The 22,103-nt window shown below is 37.0% G+C and overlaps 1 protein-coding gene across 1 annotated transcript; it reads left to right on the top strand.

Moving 5' to 3' along the window:
* Positions 1-3,293: 3,293 nt before the first annotated feature.
* On the top strand, positions 3,294-4,730 carry LOC128861904 (uncharacterized). The gene is made up of 2 exons (XM_054100282.1): positions 3,294-4,636; positions 4,701-4,730. The coding sequence occupies exon 1, from the start codon at positions 3,294-3,296 to the stop codon at positions 4,494-4,496; it is 1,203 nt and encodes a 400-aa protein (XP_053956257.1). The 3' UTR covers positions 4,497-4,636; positions 4,701-4,730.
* The last annotated feature ends 17,373 nt before the right edge of the window (positions 4,731-22,103 follow it).

Here is a 22,103-nt window from a genome sequence, read left to right as displayed (position 1 = left end):
GCGCGAGAAAAATGCAGAAATTCCATTTGCTGGCAGAAGCCCTCAACCCCTACCGCACACACATACACACACGCCTAAACACACTAATCTTGAATTTTTTTCGTTCAACAAGAAAGCTTGAAAAGTTCACGAAGCGCTGACATTATGCACGTACGCGGCATTAAAATAGAGCTAAAGGAGCGACTCAATCACTCACACACACTCACACTCTGGCACATTCACCAAGAACTTCCTTCCTTCCGCTTGCAACCACTTTGGTTTAAACAAAAGTAGAAAACATCTACAGAATTGAATCCTCCTATGTGTGCGAGTAGCTGCTGTTGTAAGAAACAAAGCATCGGAAGTTGTCTGAGGCACTACAATGCAAGCAAGCAACACTGTTGCTGTGTGCTGTAGGGTAGCGCTGACGGGGACGCATACAAATAAACAGATTTATTGTGCAATTGCAATTTTGAGCTCTTAAAAGTATGCTTTGGCACAGCGTAGCTGTAATACCTCCGCCGCCGACAATACTTTGTTGCTAGCTAACTTGTTGGCAGTCTGGCTGCTGACAATCTAAGCTGGATATCTTATGCCCGCAGATTCTCTACAATATGGCCAGATCGGTTGGAAATTTTTCTTCGTTTTTTTTTTACTTCCCTTTCAACGCACTCACAAGCCATGCTTTCCCTATATGCAAATTCGCCGCGTACTCACGCCTGCATATGTGTGTGTACTTGTGTGCACTTGGATATAAGCGTGGTTGCTTTTAAACACTTTTCTTTGGGTATTGCATACTTTTGTGCTGCTGCGAACTTCATTCACTCATTTTTTTATGATACATCAGTGCACTTGAAACCTTTGCAACCCCTGCTAGCCACGTTTAATTCATTTTGTCTAGCAGTTTTTTTTTGTTTTTGGAATTTTTCAGGTATAACCCTCGAACGTTTGAATAAGAAAGAAAGAATCGCGCAAATACTTTCATCTTCAATATTAACAACAATGTGCTCGTTTATGGAAAATTAGGGTTGCACACAAAAGCGAATTTGCGGAGTGCAGCTCAAATTGCTCCTTGGCATTAGACTTATGCAGGTGTGTGTGTAAAAAATGTTGTGTATCATTATTATCTTCTATACAGTTTCTGAGCAGCGCAGAACTCTGATTCTCTTTCAAGGTTATTTTACAAAAAGCGCTGAATAAATTGTGCCCTTAAAAATATGCAACCACTTCAGTGCACAGTAAATCAGTCAAATTTCATATAAAAGGGCAATTGGTTTTGCAAGGCATGTTTGAGGCACGCATTACATGAATTGAGGTACTTTTTAGTGCTGACAATTTGCGAGGCTTTTATAACAGTACAAAAATTGCCCAAATGAGGGGTCAAAAATAAAGTGAGCTTTAAAAAGGTGGACTTATTGACACGATTTGGCAAATTTTTCTTTTGTTTCTTAATGAATTAAAAAACTGTCTTTTGTTTCTTATTAATTTAAACATTTTTTTATGAACATAATATATAACTCACTCTCTCATTCCCTCACTTTCATATAAAACTGTATGGCATAATTTAAAAACTTGAATGTACATAGAAATTTAAGTCTGAATGCAAAATTAAGCCTGACATGATTAATAAATATTTTACTAGCGTCTGGAAAAGCAGCAAGCGTAGGTAAGTAGGTGAAATGGTTGAAGTACCAGACTGGCACAACCCATGTAGCCCCATTTTAATACCTCCAACGGGAAATATCTACCGCCAACCAAATCTGTTGATGTATTGGAGAAGGTTGATGGAATTTAGGTTGGAGCACTGCTCCAGAATGTCTACAAAAGGAGCACCCAGTGCACCTTAATCGTCTAGCTGCCAAACCTGAACAGTCCTTCTCTGAAAGGTGTGGAAAAAATTGAGCTTCGTCTTAGATGCACTTTCTTGAGAAATAAGTTGTGCAACTCCGCTTTAATAACAATCAGGAGGATGCCGATGGCCGGGTGGGACATCTCTAATACCAATTCAGTTGACTGCTTTCTGGCAAGCTCATAAGCATTTTCATTTCAGCAATCGTTCTCTAGGCGACCGCCATAGCCGAATGGGTTGGTGCGTGATTACCATTCAGAATTCAGAGAGAACGTAGAGGTTCGAACCTCGGTGAAATACCAAAATGAAGAAAAAGCTTTTTCTAATAGCGGTCGCCTCTCGGCAGGCAATGGCAAACCTCCGAGTTTATAATATTTCTGCCATGAAAAGGCTGCTCATAAAAAATGTCTGCCGTTCGGAGTCGTATAAAATCGACTGCCTTTGGAGAGGTTAAGATATACTTGAAATTTATTAAGTTTGTGTCACCATTTATTCTCGACATTCTAATACTCGTACATTTTATTAATCACTCCTTCAGAAATTCATGAGAGGAAAGATACTACTAGCACTAGTAACTATTTTTTTAACGAGTTGTAAAAGCAATCGAACCTCATCATGTTGGTCTCCTTGCCGCGGGGATGAGGCTTAAGTGGTGATTTAACCCTCATAACATGAAGGCTAACTCACCACGAACTAAGAGGGAAGCTCCATATGGGGATTGGATTGCCAGTTCGGCACTGAATGGCTAGCCTATCCCTATGAGGAGATCACCGCACCGACGTTCCCCCCATCGTCCCTAACCCTGGTATCCCATCTTATCCTTTCCCTACTCCCCCCCTAATCCAGGGTGTTATGCGTTACCGTGCCCACTGGATGGTTTGCAGCCAGGGGTATCCGGCTGTATTCTAACGGCGCCCTCCTGATACCGGGTCACCTCAGGAGGTAGAATGACCTTGCCATGGCAGAGGGGACTGCCATGGTCGACGTTTCCCCTCTCCCCCCCTAAAAAGCTTAGTCCGCCACGCTTGCCACGTCGAGCAGCGCGGACGATAATGAATAATGGAAAATGCAAAAAAAAACCGTAGCCTCGGATAAAGGCACACACAAAACGAGACCCAACCCTACAGGAAGGTCAGGTCTTTCGTCAGGAAAGACCACGCATACGAGCGGTGCCAAGCCTGTGGCTAAGCCAGGGCCTGGCTCTCACTCCGTCCCTTCAGGGATCGCCTCCACGGCAGCGAGGCCTATTACTGGTAGCCATCCCAACCCTGTCTCAAGACAAGTTGGTGATGACATCCCATCTACATCTGGGGCCAGGAGCAGACCCCCCCTCGCAACAAAACCTTCGGGAAGCAAGGACGGCCCTGTCCCAAGACAAGCCGAGCTTGCTGTCTCCGTCACTCCAGGCGACACGGGAACTCCAGAAGGAGCGACACCCAAATCAACGTCGGTGGCACCAGACCACATGGCTCAGCCAATGGTTTCTGGAGCTCGCCCTTCTGACACAATCACTGCCCCGGGTAGTACCCACCCCCGGAAGCAAATTAGTGGTTCAGAAAGGTACTACCGTACCAAGCGTTCAGCCTTCAGGATCCTGGAGAGACTGAAGGATACTAAACTAGAGGATCTGACGGAGGAGCAGTCAGACTCCAAAGCGTGGGCTGAAGCCTTCATAGCCGAACACCGGGAGAAGGCTAAAATGGACTCTGCGCAAGGTAAGCGCAAAAGGTCGAGTGAGGGGACATCGGCAGAAGCCAAAAGATCCAAGGTGTCCGCCACTCAAACAACTAATGCTCTCAAAAAATCTTTTGCGGAAGTAGCGAAAGAAAGTCATATAAGGGCGGTGATTGATCGCAGTTCCCATGACGGTGCGATCACGCAAGCAAACTGGGATCTGATAAGCAGGAGTCTGTGGAAAGTCTATAGGGACATCCTGCAAGAAAATCCAGGACCCCCACCCAGCTGCTCAGACGCGGGTTGGTTCCAATCACGCGTCAAATTAACCAGGTGCGCTGATCAACGATCGGTCGATCTGTACACTCTGGCAATCAAACGCATAGGGGAGCCTTGGCCAGGGGCCCGTCTCGACGTGGTCCTCCGTGAAGACATCCCCAATCGGCCAAGATCAAGAGCCTGGATACCACAGTTCCACACCGACCCAGAGGAAGTGTTGGAACTGCTCAAACTAGGCAACCCCGAGCTACCTACCAGCGATTGGAAAGTAGCAAAGATTGGCGAAGTGGATGGCAAGAGGAGACTAGCGGTGATCATCCTAAATGAGGAATCACTGGATCCACTCGCTAACCTGAAATGGAAGGTGAACTACGGCTTCCAATCACTGACACTCCATGTCTACAGACAGGATGTAGCCAGTAAAGGCAGCTCCGCAGTTAACTTGACGTCATCCGCGGAGGAGACGACGGTTGCGTTAGACAACCTAACGGACGACGAGGTGGCATCCAATTCCGGTATGGTAGGCGAACTCTTCCGAAGGGTTACCCTAGAGGATATGGGGGAATATTCCGATCTCTCAGACGCTCTGGAGGACGAGGAATATATTCCCACTTCCTCTGACGAGGAGATCGCTGACCAAACCGTGGTTGGCTGTCATCTAACAACGCACACCAACGATGGTGGGGGTTGTACAGATCAACCTCCACCACAGTAAGGCGGCCTCAGCCGCACTCATCCTCCGTCTCGCTGAAAGAGAAGAGGAAATCGCTCTCATCCAAGAACCATGGGTCATAAAAGATCGGGTTTGCGGGTTGAGTAACAAAGATTTTAAACTGGTCTATGTCACCGACAAAGGTAAACCCAGGTCGTGTATACTAGTGAAAAAACATATTAATGTATTCTTATTGATGCAATTTAGCGATGCGGACAACGCAGTAATATCAGTGGAGTCCTGCAGAAGGACAATATGGCTTGCCTCGTCCTATATGGCACATGACGCGGTACAACCACCACCATCTCCACTCCTAAGAGGTGCAACAGAGGAAGCCGCGAGACGTGGCATACCACTAATCCTGGGCGCAGATGCAAATGCTCACCATCATGTCTGGGGTAGTACAGACACTAACGAACGCGGTGAGTACATTTTTGAATTCATCATGTGTAACTATCTTCGATTCGCCCAGAGAATGGGTGTGCAAACACATGACTTCTGCAGAAGTTGTCTAGACGAGGAAGAGGAAGAGACGATTCCGCACCTTCTGTGCCATTGTCCTGCTCTATCCAGACGTAGACTCGCCAATTTGGGCAAACATTTCTTTAATGAATTAGAAGATCTCGGCTCTGTCGAAATTAAGGATCTAGCAAAATTTTTGAATAGTACACTGTGGTTTCAGGAGGGATAAGGGCTAGTTTCCCCATGCGGCATCACAATGGGCTACGAGCCTGAGTGTGTCCACAATGGACAACCGCTTCAACCTAACCTAACCTAAAAGCAATCGAAAGCTTTAGTCAGTGTAGGACTTTAATGCCACTAAAAGCACCCCAAGTCCGACGGTTCATCTTAGAGGTATACCGTTTTGATAATTACGTCTGGAGGCCGTCGTGAGTAATAAACTCAATCGTTAGTTATATTCGTCTACTGTTCGTCTTGCTGCATTTTATCAATGCGACAGTTGTGGTCGCATCATTCCTTCGCCTCCAATCAATGTTGCGAAGTTCCACGATAATTCTTGTTGCAAAAGCTTGTACCATCCTCCATTTTTCATTCGACTCAAGCGTTTGTGGAGCTGAGTCAGAAACATAGCCGTTGTTCTTGCTAGGTAATCGCGTTCCTTAACTATAGAAAGCCACATGTTCGACCATCTCCTCTTCGTCCAAGCATTCTGGACAAAAAGGACTACCAGCCAAGGCGATGCAGATATTTTTGGAAACATCCGAGTCCACTTATAAGCTGCGTTAGGAAGAAATCAACTTTTCCGTGTTTCCGACATATCCACTCGTTAATCAGTGGGATCAACCTATGCTCCACCGGCCTTTTAATGACTGGTCCCACTTTGATTGCCAGTCCGCTGACTCGAGGTAGAACGTTCTGCTTGCTTGAGTTCCTCTGCCGACTTCGTACCTTTCGAGCAGTACAACCTCTTCTGTAAGTTTGCCCGGATGTTTATAGGCATTTTGCTAGCTATGACACAGATTGCATCATCCGACACCATTCTATAAGCACATGCGGTCCTCAACGCAATTGTTTTACTGACCGGCAGAACTTCTTTAAAATGACACTTTTTTGCTCCAACCCAGATTCAAGAGGCGTACAGTATTGTGGAGTCTGACACAGTGGAACGAATTTTTCACCTGACGCCCTGTGGTGCTCCTGTATTCGGTAACATGCCCATAAGTGCGTAACCTTTGTCGGCTTCAAACTAACAGCTATAAGATGTTCCCAGAATGTTAGTCTGGCATCAATGTACACGCCATGATATTTTATAGACTTCTGGGATTCTATATCGTGACCACCAACTGATATTGGCAGCTTTTCTTTCTGCTTGTTTCTGCTAATCTGCACCAATTCTGTTTTTTTAGTTACTAGTCCTAGTCACTGTAGACCTTTAAATATATTAGTACAGTTTTCGAAAGTGTCCGAGTCGCTGATTTCGCAAATTTCATCATTTGTTCTGGAAAATAATTTATTGTCTCCACTGCAGTATGGATTAAGACCTAAGCATAGCTGCTCTACGGCTATGATAGAAATATTTAACGGCATAAGGACAACGGTAACCCATCTCATCTATACTTGCTGGATTTTGTTTGATACATTTGATTCGGTAAATCACAATCTTTGTTGCAAAAAGCTTAAGCACTTCTTTGGATATTCTGTTACTTCGGTAAAGCTTATGATCAGTTTCCTTCCCAAAAGGTAATGTGAAAGTCAAGGTTCTGTTCTTGGTATAATTTTGTTCCGTCTTTTTGTATATGATATATTCTCTGTGTCAGTGTCCATGCTTATGCTGATGATGTTCAATTGCATTTATCCATAATAATTGGTATATTTGAAGATTTGTATTTAAAAAAAAAATAATACAAATAGATAAACATTTTGCTGAAAAAAGTACCTATGAATTCAGGTTTCAAACTTTGTGCAAATAAAAAAATCAACACAGATTCAGCTTTTTACTCTTTATTTCAACAATGAAATTAACAAAGCTAAGACGGCGGCCGCCGTAGCCGAATGGGTTGGTGCGTGACTACCATTCGGAACTCACAGAGAGAACGTCGGTTCGAATCTCGGTGAAACACCAAAATTAAGAAAAACATTTTTCTAAAGCGGTCGCTCCTCGGCAGACAATGGCAAACCTCCGAGTGTATTTCTGCCATGAAAAAGCTCCTCATAAAAATATTTGTCGTTCGGAGTCGGCTTGAAAATGTAGGTCCCTCCACTTATGGAACAACATCAAGACTCACACCACAATAGGGGGAGGAGCTCGGCCAAAGATCAAAAACGGGTGTATGCGCCAATTATATATATATATAAGATGGTCCGCTTCGAATTAAATATATTTATTTTATTTATTTATTCGATAAATTTCTTCCATTTCTAAGGGTAGTTTTATAAAAGCATAGCAAGATTGATGCAGACTTCCTCGCTGTTGCTAAAAAAACATGATGAAGGCTGCTTAACTTTAACTGAGAGGATTTAGTCAGCGCTTTGGGCAAATTTGACCGATTTTTGTTTTCAACCCTATTATTTTTTTACATAATTGAAAAGGCTGACGCTTCCAAAGATTTATGTACAAGTTTCAAGCAAATCAGACTAAAACTGAGGGAGTCATTAGAGATATATTGCTGAAGTTGAATTACAGTTGACTTCCTTTAAGTAATTTTCTTAACAATTCATCTCCTGAACACTCTTCTCCCCACACAACTACGAACTAAATTTTTCTTTTTATATCTTTTTTTAGATTCTTATATTTCACATTTCTGCTCATTTTAACCTCAACACTTGCTACTCATAGCATGTGAGTTTCATTCCATTTTAAATTCCATACGACAACTTGCGCAGCTTTGCAAAACTTTTTCAAAACATCTCAACTTCCTGCAAAGTTGCATGTGTAGCGCCTGTAAATATGCAACAAGAACATATTGTATGCAACTACAAATGTGTACCTGCTATAACACATTATACTTCGCATGACTTTGTTGAGTAAGTAAAAGTGTTTCAAAGTTTTCAATAAAAAAACCAGGATATCAAATGTTTTCAAAACTAGAAAACAAGAAAACTGCAAATAAATGATGACAACAGTTGGACCAAATTGCAAAGTTACCATGTAGAGCACAGCTGTAACGCAACTATAATTAAATTAAATTTACATTTCATGTGCAAATTCATTTATTAGATGAATATTACACTAGACTTGGAGTAAAAAGTTGGTGAAGGCGAGCTGTTCTTCATTGAAGTTTTTTTTTAATACTCGAAGCTTAAATTTACTTTCCAGCATAATTTTAGGAACTGAAAGTGAAGTATATCGGAGTTTAAAAATTTTACATTATTTTATTTTAAAAAATCCGCAGCTCTCGAATTTGGTGGGTGTCCTTACCGGACATTGTCCGTTAGGTGGTGAGAATAAAGATTGCTTGAAGTTCTTTCTGCAGAAACTGTCTGAATGATGAAATCGAATCATCTCAACACCTTCTTCTCAACTGTCCTGCTCTCCTCAGACCAAGATTGAGACATCTGTATTTTTACTTTTTTGCTCTTCTTCACTTTGCCTCTTCTTTCTTTTCCCCTCCTATTCGATTTTCCCCCCTCTGTGGGCACACGCTTGGGCAGACGTGTATCCTATTCTATGTTGGACGGATTGTCTTTTATTATGTCTTAAAGTATTTAAATAATATTAAGTAACTTCATTTACAAATGCAGTTTGACTCGGTTCTTAAAAGCACGTCTCAACAAAAAAGCTTCCGTTTGCCCATCCAACACATCTCCTTAATTAATTTCACTTCACCAACTAACTACAAATTGTAAAGAAAACAACCTTTTAAATGCCGACCTGTGACTTTAACGACCATTTGAGAGAACAAAAGTTTGATGTAATGCTGAGGTTGAGAAATCGATTATTTATTCATTTGTTTATTAATTGATCTATGTAAAACGCAGCACCATCTTTCTGAGACCACTTGGTCTCACCTTGGCACTACAATCTCTCGGATAGCTTCAATTTTTTCAAAGAGGAAGCAAACTAGTACACAAATGAAAGCTCAAAAAAAACATCAGAACAACAGGACTTCCTGTTTTCGCATGTCAGGAACATTGGCATAGCGATAGGCTACTGTGCATGTGGACTAGTCTGCTTACCTACGGAGTATTGCATTTACTTATACATTGACCAAAATGCGATGAGCGAGAATCCTTATCTTATTGAGCCTCTCAAAACCGAATGAACGGCGTCTCGCGGGTATACTAACTGAAAATTTAAGAGATAGGGTAAAGGTGAAGTCCATTTATCAGTCTTAGTGTGACTGCACTGCACTGCGATAAATGCGCTTCAAATTTCTGCGAGGGTCTGAAGTGTTTAAGCATCGTCTCACTGGATACCACCAAAGGATGAGCAAAAGATGATGATGATTTAAAGTTATTTTGAAATAGTGCAGAGGCAATCTTTCTTGGGCACTACAATGGATTCTTACATAAGACCAGCCCTTCTACATTCACTTCACCTTTTTCTCGAACATCGTAGAAAAATCCAACAATTCAGAGCATACGTGAATAGTACTTTACCAAGAGCGGAATGGAGGGGCGTTTTTATATTTATTAGTTGCACTTTTCCAAAAGAAAAGCAATCAATTGGAAATCATCAAAATCTTTGTCTCTTCCAGTGGGCAATTTGGAAATTTCTTATGAATAATTCGTGCATGCTGTTGGCAGCTCCACTTGTAAATTCCTCTTTCAACTCGAAAAATCAAAGTCTCCTACTAAATACATATAAAAAGTCAACCCCACTCTTTTCTTTCTGCAATTACTGCTAACACTTTTTAATATGCAAAGTTTCCTTCACCGCCTTATTGTAATATCATTCGTACGTACATAGTTTACCATCCTCAAACAACTACAGCCAACTGCGCCAACTTTTCACAATCGCTAATGGACGTCACGTAGTTGAAGCAACCATCAAAATCCTATTAGTCTAACTATGCTCAGCTTAGCCGTAATGCACGAACCAAGAGACATCATCAGTTCGCTTTTATTTTAAACCCGCGGAAAAGTTTGCAATCAACAGATTGTTTCTGGTCATTATCCCAGTGACCCGACCGCCGTTGTGGTGAGGCCAATCTGGCTATTCTAATGGGAACTCGTATAAATATATATTTGTCTGTCTGTTTTATATTTATTTGTTTGCGACGTGCTTTCTTATATGTCTCGTGCCACTTTAGAGCGCTTACTGTTATTTGAAATTTCCGCCGCTCGCCACGCCGATCTTTGTACGACGAGTACTCGTAGCACATGTTAGCCACTGTTTTGCAATTTAAGCGGCTTATATTCAATAGGGTTGTGTCAATGTGCCTTATGGCCACATTGCCTAAGCTTTAGCGAGGGTAATGCGATTGTGCGGTTTTGTCTTTCACGTTCTAGAGATATGATTTCTAAGCTATTTTTAAATATTATGTTTTTAGTTTATTATTTGTGAGAGCACAATTAAACTGAAAAATAAATAATATAGCATAAAGCAACAGGTCATTGTACTTAAATTCTCCAACTAAAGGGCGTGCAATTGGACAATTACTTACTGGTATACTGAAAATAGTATTTTGACTACCGTGAACCTCTTGTGGGCTAAAGTTGACAATCTGAACTTGATCACTTTTGGTTTCAGCGGCATGGTGCACCATGTCACATAGCGTAGCTCCACTAGGTTAGGTTAGGTTAGGATAAATAGCTGGCCTTATGAGGGCCCCCTTGGACAAATATTCACAATTTGACCGTTGTGGTACCATGCAGCGGGAGGGGAGGGGAAATGAGAAGGGAAAGAACTAGGCAGGAAGAAGGAGCTCTGGACTTAGTGGACCGCTAAAATAACAACAACAGGCTTGGAATTAGAGGATGACGGCCAACAGCGGCTAATTTACCTTTATAATTAGCCGCTTCAAACTACTGATGAATTTCCCGAGATGTATGATATTGAAACCCACAATATCCGCAGATGCAGCGAAAAAGTGAGAGCCCAGATTTTTAAATCTTTGCCCGACGAGAGCAGGGCAGCTGAGAAGAAGGTGCTGACATGATACCAAATCGCCTCCCACTCCTAAGACGCACCTAAGGACACCTAACGGAGAATGTCCGATAAGGTTACCTACCACATTCGAGCGCTGCAGCTTTGTTAGCCTTAGAAGTTTCCTCGAGCACCCCAGATCTACACATGGCCAGAAGGATCTCGCGACTTTGCACGTTTGCGCACTAGCCTAACGCTCGCTAAGTTGTCGCGTGGCCCATCTTTCCAGGAGCAGACCGCAGGCTTCCAAGAGAACCCTAATCTTCTCATCTTGCGATCAAACTGTCTGCAGGTTCCTTGTCTGGCCAGCTCATCAGGCCAGCAGTTCCCCTCTATACCACTGTGACCGGTAATCCAAATGTGCGTGATATATAAGTATTCGGATGCAATCAGGAGGGAAGCCAGGCATTCCCCGACTACTAACCCACAGCCTGGCTGATAGAGTATATTTTAATGGGCTGCACCTTAAAATATAAATGTTGGTCAAAAAGGCCACCTTGGCTACCAGAGTCAATTTTAATGGTATATACCGTCATAGCAGAATGTTTGGGTCAAAGTGCAGTCTATCTTTTTGTCTGAAAGACGTGATCAGTGGTGATCAGGTAGGCATAGAATAAAGTTCAAAAACTTAAATAAGAAAAAACGGGAAGTAATAATGGCTACCACGCTGTTGTTGTTGTTGTTGTTGTAACAGCATGAACATTCCCCCACATATATGGGGAATGCTGCTGAAGTGACAGTTCTTGGCCGGATATAAATCCGGGTCGTTCCGGTAACCTAGAACCGACTGTCGTGGGAACGGCTACCACGCTCCCCGTTCTCGTATGCGGAGCTTTGGCCAAATGCGCTAACCGGAGTAAGCTCCTAGCATCGGTACAACCAACGGCAGTTCTGACAGTGGTGTTTACCTACCGCATAGTGTCAGAGAAATCTGTTCAAGTGATAAACGGTTCAATACCGATAGATTTACTAGCCTTTCAGAGAAAGCAGTTGTGGGCATTAAAGAGCGAGAGGATGAAAAAAAGAGTTAGCAAACGTCCAGCATGTGAACTGATGCAGCAGATGGACGACCAGTAAAGCAGGAACTTCGATGAAGTCAATGTTTTTACAACCCAAATGCTTTCGTGGCACGGATATTTCCAGAAATACCTGTTCAAAATAGGGAAATTCGAACAACCCATACGCGATTGTGGTGACGCAGCCAAAGACATTTTTTTTCAGTGCATGCTTTAGAAACAGGAACATCGAACAGTGAAGAATGCAGTCGATCACATAATCACTGCATATGTAATCGACAAGATGATAAGCAGTGAAGAAACGTGGGAGATCATCAAAGGTTTTGCGAAAAAAGTTCGCTGGAGATCTGGACGCAAGCACACAAGCCTAGACTTTATGATAAAGAAGTTGGGAGGTCACTCTGAAGCTAAGCGAAAGCGGTTCCAGGGTGGGCGATGGTTTCAAAGGAGGGGGAGTTGTTTAGTCTCCGGACATACCATTGCTGCGACGGCTTTTAATCATTTTAAGCCCCTCATCCGCAAAAAAATACAAAAAACATCTAGTTTAAATCAATGTTCCCACATTTATTTCCGCAAAGTTATTTGAGATTCCAATTCCAGCCAATTGTTCGCTTTAAAATTAACCCAGCTACTTGACTTTCAAAAAGAGTGGAGTGGGAGAAAGCACATCAGTGCACCAGATACCTTTTCATACAAAAGATAAGCTTGCCGTAAAACATACACAAATGTGATTGAAATTGTTTCTTTAGCTGCCAGCAAAAGTCAACAAACGAGAGCCATAATAGGCGCATAAAAAATAAAAAAGTAAATCAAATGTCAGATTAAAGTAATGAAATAAATTGAATTAGTTGAACGGATGTTTAAGCGGATTTTTGTCTACCAAAAGAAATAGAAAAGCAAAATCGAAGAATATAAAAGTACATAAATGTCACTTACGGTTTAGAACAAAAAAAGTTCCAGAGACGGCCATAGAATTTATGGGATTTTTTTTTAGGTGAAATGCGAATAACTTCTTAACTCAAAGTTATTTGTTTGTGCATCTAAGCACACATGAGTCATGGTTACTGTGGGTTGTAACATTAAAAATTACTGTTTCTGATGATTACTTTTCCATTAAAAACGTCGTCGAAGTCCTTTTGCAATACTCCAGGGTGAATGCCAGGAATGTCTCATCGAACCGCGTTTTTATTGGCAAATTTCGACTATTTATTTAATAGATTTTAATTTCAGTTATATTTTAAAAAACACATTTCATTCTATAATAAAAATCACCTCAACCCATGTTCGAAGAATTCAAAAAGCCTTTGCACTTACAAGGACCGTCGTATACTGCATTGAGTGGTGTTGACACTAAAAGAATTCCTCCTCTTCTTCCGTGGAGACATCATTCCCGGGTCTACTTTCTGCATTACTGGTGAAAGTCCAGAATGACATCCATAAAAAGGACAACGTTCGGGTCCACCATATTTGTAGTCAGTTTCATGATAAAGGCTCGTCTTCTTGTGTCTCTACGTCAAGTAGTACGTCATTGCGAGTCCATGACTGAAGTGTTTGTGGTTGTCATCGGCCCGTCAATTTCGGTCAGTCTCCACTGCACTGCCGCTAATGGTGATGCTCCGCCTGGTGCTGCTAGGAATTTATTAATTTAATTGTTTATAAGTCAGTTAAAATATTGGAATAAGGTTTACAAACGTAAGATATCTTAAACGAATATTAATGCACAAAATTTCTCAAATATCGTTGCCACCTTATCTAAAATTGAAGGGAATTTAATATTATATGTTTATAAGTCAATTAAAGTATTAGAATAAGGTTTACAAACGAAAGATATCTTAGAAAATGTTAAAACAATAGTATTTCTCAATAATGGTTGCCATATAATCTGAAAATTGAAAGGAATTTAATATGTTTACAAGTCAATTAACATATTGGAATAAAGTTTAAAAACGAAAGATATTTTAGAAAATGTTGATAGAAAAAATATTTTTAAAATATGGTTGCCACTTCATCTAAAAAGTTGAAACAATTAAATATGGGCGTTAATTAAAATTATATTATATTGTATGGGCAGAAAAGGTCATGTACTTAGAAAAGATATATTGACGTGATAACGTCTTATAATTCGATTTAGCCAGCTGCATGCACGAAAAAATGTGTCGTTACCTTGCTCATTAGTATTACCTTGCTCATTTGTCGTTACCTTGAATGAACTGCAAGCGAAAGCGCGGAACGAACAAAGCAAACGAACGGCAACGTTCGACATCTTACTCTCTCCTACTTAAGTGAGCGTATATATGTATGTATATGCGCATATGTACATACATAAATTCACGTATTTGTATTTGCATATGCCTTCTTGTTGATTATTATTAATTTGATTTACTTGAAGAATTTAAAATAAAACCAAGTTTGTTAATAATACCTCTTGTTTTAATGTTATTATTATTAATTTTTTTATTATATATGAAGGAAAAATGTATGGTATTGTAATATGTACCATATACCTTATAAGATATGTTGTATACTAATATATGCATATAAACATGCATATACATATACAATTTCGCGCAATTTTCAAAAAGAACAAATCTATATGTAAAGATGCATACAAGTCATATGGACATATCAAATATACGAATCTATTCCGTACGCAAGCAAATGTAAGCTAATGTGCTTGAACTGCAAGCGAGAGCGCGGAACGAACGACAAAGAGCACAATCGGCCCCCGCGTTCGGCAACGTTCGACATCTGGCTCTGTCCTACTTGAGTGAGCATATATATGTATGTATATGTATGTATATGCGCATTTGTATATAAATTCACATACTTGTATTTGCATATGCCTTCTTCCTGTGTGCATGGTAATGAACCATTTCTCTGTTGAGAATAGAACGATGATAGAAAAACTAGGAAATGAAAGGGAGTGTTTCGAGTGTAAAGTGTCTTGAAAAAGGCAAATCGATGATGGTGCCTCTTAGTGTTGTTGACTTATTAACGTCTGATGCAGAATCGAAATTGAAGATATCTTTCATGAATTTGAAAAATGTTTCGTCATTTTTCACGTTTGTGTAAATGTAACTTGACCTATTCCATTGCAATTCCATTTACCTCCTCCTCTATATCCATACAAAATGTCTATCAAACAAATAAAATTAAAATTTTGTTTTGAAAATTGCAACCATTCCATCAATATTTTCTTATGATGTTGTCACATTAAACTATCGTCAGTAAACCGACTTTACAGACAACCTCTTTTTTTTAATATCAGATTTGCCACCTGCTTGAATTATTACAATTAACTGAAAACAATTGGTGAAACTGGACTATATAGCCATGGGGGCAGATATGTGTGTTAGATGAGATACGAATGGAAAAGAGCATTATGAGCAGCTATTAGTAATCTCTTCTTTAATTAATTCTGATCCTCTCTGTCAATAATTCATGAGTTTGAAGCACACAATTCAAATTGAAGCGACCGAAATTGAGCAGCAGAACGTTTGACGTGTTCCATAGTGAAACATTGAACTGCGTATACTTCGTTAATGTGCGCAAAGTGACAGAGCTTGACTGAAGAGTGTTGGTATAACCACTATTCTCAGATTAACACTCGTTTCGGTACATGCTAAGCTATGTTAATGGGGCAAAGTTGAATGTAGTTGAGACCTACAATATCTACAGGATCTTAGAGCACTTAGAACTTTGCTACGGTTTTTGGAAAGAAATGACGCCATGCTAAATGTGTCAAAAGATTATCGATCCGGAATGGCGTTCTGCTAAATTTAACGCACTATTTTTTATTTTTCATTAATGATTCTTCGCTTGAAATTTGATAACGTTATTTACCAGAGGAAATGATACGGTGACATCAAGCGTCTCAGAATACGCCGCTGCTCCTAGCACTTCGCCACCCTTCGTTTGCAGATCTGTTTATAGGATATGGACCCACATTGCCTCTTGATTAGAAATTGCCCCCTAAAGTCTTTTTCTAATTAAAGTTCCTAGATAATCTTAAGTCTCGTCCTCAAGGAAATAATTTGTGTTTACTTTTAAGTGAGCATTTTTTCACTTTTGTAATTAATTTCAAATAAACTTAGAATAGAGTCCAGTAGGTGAAAGCAGTTTATTCCTTGACCACTTACATAAATTTGAATATGCCACTGATGTACTGTCGTATAGGATATTTTAATAAATATTTTTACACCTGAACTCTAACTTTTTATATAGAATTCGGTTCCAGAAATTTCCAAGGACATCAAATCACTTAAAAAATTGTTTTGCTGTAAGCGTTTTCTACAATTACCTCAGCACGCTTACTACAAATTTAACCTGGCAGCGATTGTCATTTCGCGCTTGACAACGAAGAGGCAATCAACTTCCTGTTTGTGCCAATTTTCTCCACGAACTTCAATATTTCTAGTTAATCCGCCGAAGACTTTTTCTTTGTTATGGCATTGCAAACAATGCGCGTATGTGTATGTGCATATGTGTGCACATCTTCTGCTCTCAAGGGTCAAAGCCTTGCTTTGTTTACAGGTTACTCATGCATTACTCTATACCAGCTTCCGTGCTACCGCCGCAATTCATACCAGTTTACTTCCTTTCATGACTTTCCGGCTTTTCCATTTTAAACACGCTTTACTCTTGCCTCTCCTACTTTTACGGGTAGAGTATACGAGGCGAGTATTTAGCTGCTGCTCACGTTGTTTACCTCTTTCTTTTCTTTCCTTTTTTTGTATTTTGTATCCGTAAAATTCAATTTAACACCCAGAGGTATATGTATCTATGTCTCTGCGTAAACTTTTTCCACTTCTTATTTGCTCGTGTTTTTTCTATCCATCGCCACATGGGCCACTTTTTTCTCTGACCTTGTGCAAGTTTTTCAATTTCACCAATGATTCACCTTGAATGTCTCAAGCGGTATAGCGATTGTATTGCTGTACTTACTGCTGGCTGCTCTAGTCTGTCTCTAAATTGTGAGTTTCTGTTTAAGTTCTTTGTTGATACTGTCAATGTACATATGAAACTGTAAATAAGGATGCATGCAGCATTTAATTTGCTTTTATTGTTCAATACGAAATGTCGACTTGCTTGTTTCGTAATAAATGAAAAACAAATGTATTAAGTGATCAAAGGTAACAACAAAATTATAAAAGATTTTTCCGTTTTCTTGATGTTTAATGCTTCCGAAATATTTTCTAAAAACTCAAGTCAGCTTAATAAATAATTTCCCAGAGATACGACAATTAGTGAAGACCTCTTGTAGACAAAGCTTTGTTTCACCGAAGTTATTACTGTAATTCAATCATTATTTTATAGATTGATTTGAATGAAATTTATACGGTTTATTGAAATCAAGAATATATTTGATTACATCCGTCTTTTTTTGTGGAAAACTTCGATTCCCTTAAAGACTAAATGATGGGTTTTCCATTGAAAAATCAGGAATAAGCTTTCAGAAATCGTCACTTCATTAATCTTAAATAAATTTCTTCTTTTTGTTTATGTTTATCGAAAATTTTATGAGCTAACATTAAAATATTTTGTAATAATTCTATACTATTAACTTTATAAAATAAATAAAATTATGAAATAAAAAAAAATATTTCAAACATATAAACTTGCTTTTTCATAAAATTTATGGAAATTTCCTTTACGATATATTTTATTATTTTATTTGTTGAGGCCAGATGAAAAGTGTCTACTTTGAGAGCTTCAAGAAATTGTATATGAGCGAGTCCGTATAAAGTAATAAAAATACATTGTCATAAATTTTATATAAACTTTTGTTTTGAAAAAAAATATATATGGTATTTTTGTATAACTTTTTTTTGAGAGAAATTAATTAAATTTTTTTGTGCAAAACTTTTGGAAAAATTTTAAATTTTTTGGTAAGTTTTTGAAAAACACTGTTCAAAAAACGTTTTTTAACATTGTTCAAACTTTCTTAATATAAAAAAAATACTTAAAAAAATTCTTTGCGAAAAATATTAGGCCTTTTTTTAATTTTTTATTGAGAAAAAAGTATGTATTTTTTTATTCTTTGAGAAAAAACACTATATTTTTTGAAAAACTTTTTAATTGAGAAAACATTGCATTTTATTGAGAAAAATTTATAAATTTTTTTTGTTTTTGTTTTTAGGGAAAACATTTATCTTTTATACATATAAAATTATTAAGTACATATTTCTTTATAATTTTTTTTTTTTTTTGAGAAAAAAAACTTATTAATTTTTTTTATAGGTACTTTTTTGGAGAAAAAAATTATACATATTTTTTTAATTTTTATATAGAAACCAAATCATTTAATTGAGAAAAAATATATTTATTTGTATAACTTTTTTTGTTCAACATTTTTGCAAAAATTTTAAATTTTTTGGTAAAGTTTTGAAAATCACCCACACTCCGATTTAAAACAAAAACATTGTTAAAACTTTTTTTAATATAAAAAAATCCTTTAAAAAAATTTTTTTGCGAAAAATATTACGTATTTTTTAAATTTTGTTATTGAGAAAAAAATTATGTTTTTTTTTAATTCTTTAAGAAAAGAAATTATATTTTTTAAAACCTTTTTAATTGAGAAAAAATTACATTTTATTGAGAAAAAGCTATATATGTATATGCTTTTAATTTTTTTTTTCAGACAAAACTTTTATATTTCTATAAATATAATATATATTTTTATACATATTTTTTTATCATTTTTTTTTTTTTTGAGAATAAAATTATTATATTTTTTATACTTTTTTTGGTGAAAAAAATTATGTACAATATATTTTTTTTAAAGCTTAATATAGAAAAAAATTACATTTAATTGAGAAAAAAAATTATATTTTTATTTTATACTTTTATAAATTTAAAAAAATTTTTAAATTTTATATATTTTCTATAATTATATATTTTTTTTATAAAATTTTTTTTTTGCAGAAACGAATTGTATTTTTTTTTGTTGTTGTTTATAAATAAATATTTTTCTTTTAATTTTGTTTTAAGAAAGAAAATTAAATGTTTTTATAAATATTTTTTGAGGAAAAAATTATATTTTTTTTAAAAGATTTTTTACTTTAGATAAAAGTAACATTGAATTGAGAAAAAAATATTTTTTGTAATGTTTTTTTTTTTTTTGAGAAACAAATATGTATATAATTTTCTTTTTAAATTTTATCTTAAGGAAAAATTTTTTTATAACAGTTGTTTGGAAAAACAAATATACCTATATAAATAAACAAATAATTTTTTTTATAAATTTTGTTTTAAGAAAATCATTATTTTTTAAAAGTGTAGAATGCGTTGGAGCTATATAAAATTAGTTTTGGCAAATTCTTCTCTCCCGCTTTACTAGAAGTCACAATGCGTCTTTGAAGTCCCTGGTTCCGGAACTTCTTTTAGCGTAATGCCAACCTAACGTCTCTGTTAGAGATGGGGGATGTGGATGTGGGTTACATTTTTAGTATGGAAAGGTAGATTATCGATATTAAAGAAACTTAACTTGAATTCATTTAAAAGCAGAAGGGGCAGTGCTGCCGAACTGATGAATAACCAAAACATTATAACAACGCTGCACCATAGGAGCTAATTATATCCAAACTCACTTCATACGAATAATAAACAAGTTAGCTTTCGTTTTTTTCTATTCTGGATTTCAAAAATATTTCTGCCTGAATTCGCAAAACACTAATGCAGAAAACATCATAAATCATGCAATTCTAAAAACAGTTTTCAGCACTTTCCCCACGCTCGATACCTTCTTGCCTTTGGGCAACTAAATAAAAAACAACTACTAAACTTTTTATAAGCATTGCAAGCTGATGGTATAAATCATTCATTTACTCCACACAGGCGGCGCCATCAAATTGAGTTTCGAACTTTCCCTTCATGCCGCTTTTGGTGTACAAAGTTCAGCTGAACTAGTTTTAAAATCTATAATTAAATACCAAACGGAACAGCCGGGGAAGGAGAGGTTAATTTTTTTTTTTTTTGTTTTTTGGATATTGCTCGCATATTTTTGCTTTTTGCTGGAGGAGTTTTAAAGTTTGATCTGCATAGCACAAGCAGCTTATCAATTTTAACTTTTTGTTTTAAAACAAGTATGCGTGTACAGAATGCTTTAGCACATAAACTACAGGAGTGGCAATGCTTTCAATAAGCTACTTTGAGTTTATTTCATTGATTTAGTTGCAGAAATTTCAATTAAGCTTATAGCAGATTAATAAACCGATTGCTTTGAACTAACTATTAATTGGCTAAATTTAGAAATTCTGACTAGTTTTAAAATATGCATTCCATTCTATTTTTTAAAAAATGGTAACGTATTTAGACGAGTTATTTGGCCTTCGATAGCCTTCCTTAAGATGGCTTGCATTTTTTCTCTCTCTCTCTCTCTTCCGTAAACTGAAACCACCAGCCAAATTGCAAGCATTTATTTCTTTGCTGCTATACTCGTAAAACTACATACGAGTATAAAACTGCCTCTGACAGTATGACTTATAGACAAAAGCTTGGAATCCTTTTTATTTATAAGCAAATGCCCAACCATGTCCGCAAAAAAACATCAAAAATCAAAGATTATTTTGCGCCATTTCAAACTTGCACTTTAAAATACTATAATTTGATAGACGATAAAATATCACTTCGAAATATATATATTTTTTTTTTGTTGAATCTGTTTAGAAAGCTTGAAATTTGTATTTAAAACTCGAAATTTGTCCAATATTTTTGATAAAAAAGGTGAAACTTTTGATGAATGCTTAAAAATCTTATTCAACATTTTGAAGCAACAGTTTGAAGCTTACACTTATGCGGTTTTTGTTAGAGAATAAAATAAGTTCTAGGAAAAAAGTAAAAATTAATTCGTAAAACGGATTTTATATCAAAATTCTTCAACAATACTAATTTTTTTAGGTGGTTAATATGTATCCAAATTAGATAATGAAAACTAGTTTTCAGAATATGGCAACCCCAATGCCACTTTGTCACCCTATTTTCCACCTGATGAACTAAATAGTACTGGAAATACGATTTCTATAAACATCTCGACCACAGCGCCACCTAGCAGGTGTAAGTGAGCTCATTAAACTTTCCTGGTCCATAACTCACGAACATATCATTGTAATCGAATAAACGGTTTAGCTGTCTAAAAGCTGCGGCTCCAGCTAAAAATATATTTTTATTAAAGTTTATTGAAACACCTTTTATTTGACACCTTTACCTCAATACTCGAATGAAATTTCTGATAAGCTGCTGTTTTTGCAATTAAAATCACGTCGCAACACCAGCTAAAAATTTTACTAAAGCCTGTTTAGACACCTATACTTCAATACTCGAATGAAATTTTCGATAAGTTGAAATTTTTGCAATTAAAATTATGTGACAACACCAGCTTAAAATATTTTTTTTATTAAAGCTTTTTGAAATACCTACTTACCTCTGATGAAAGTCAATATTCGAGTCAAATTTCTGATGAAATGTAATTTTTGCAAATAAAATCATGTGGCAACATCAGCCAAAAATATTTTTTTATTGTAGTTGTTTTTAGTAAGTAAGTTTGTTGAAACAGCTTTATTTAACACCTATACCTTAATTCTAAAATGAAATTTGTTATTAGAAGTAACTTTTGTAATTAAAATCATGGGGCAGCACCAGCTAAAAAATATTTTTTTATTAAATCTTGTTGAAACACCTTTTATTTGATGCCTATACCTAAATACTCTCATGGAATTTGTGATAAGTTGAACTTTTGCAATTAAAATCATGTGGCAACACCGGCCAAAAATATCATTTTTATTGAACACTGTAATCTTAAAAAACAAATAATTTTTTTGTTCTTTTCTTGTTACCCATGTTGTAATACTTATGTCAAGGGCAAATGGCAAGGCAGGAAAATAAATGGAGAAGAAGAAAGGAGTAGAGAGTAGCAATCCATGGGAATTGGAAAAGCGGCTGCCGATTTTGTAACTGAATTTTCATTATTTTTTTAACATATGGATATATAACAATAAATATTTAACACTTTTTTTTTTTGTACAAACATGTTTTCATTTTAAACTA

Source organism: Anastrepha ludens, chromosome 4 (assembly GCF_028408465.1).
Source record: "Anastrepha ludens isolate Willacy chromosome 4, idAnaLude1.1, whole genome shotgun sequence".
Classification (NCBI taxonomy): Eukaryota; Metazoa; Arthropoda; class Insecta; order Diptera; family Tephritidae; genus Anastrepha; species Anastrepha ludens.
Note: the sequence above shows the minus strand (reverse complement) of the source record. Positions and strands in the feature narration are given on the sequence as shown.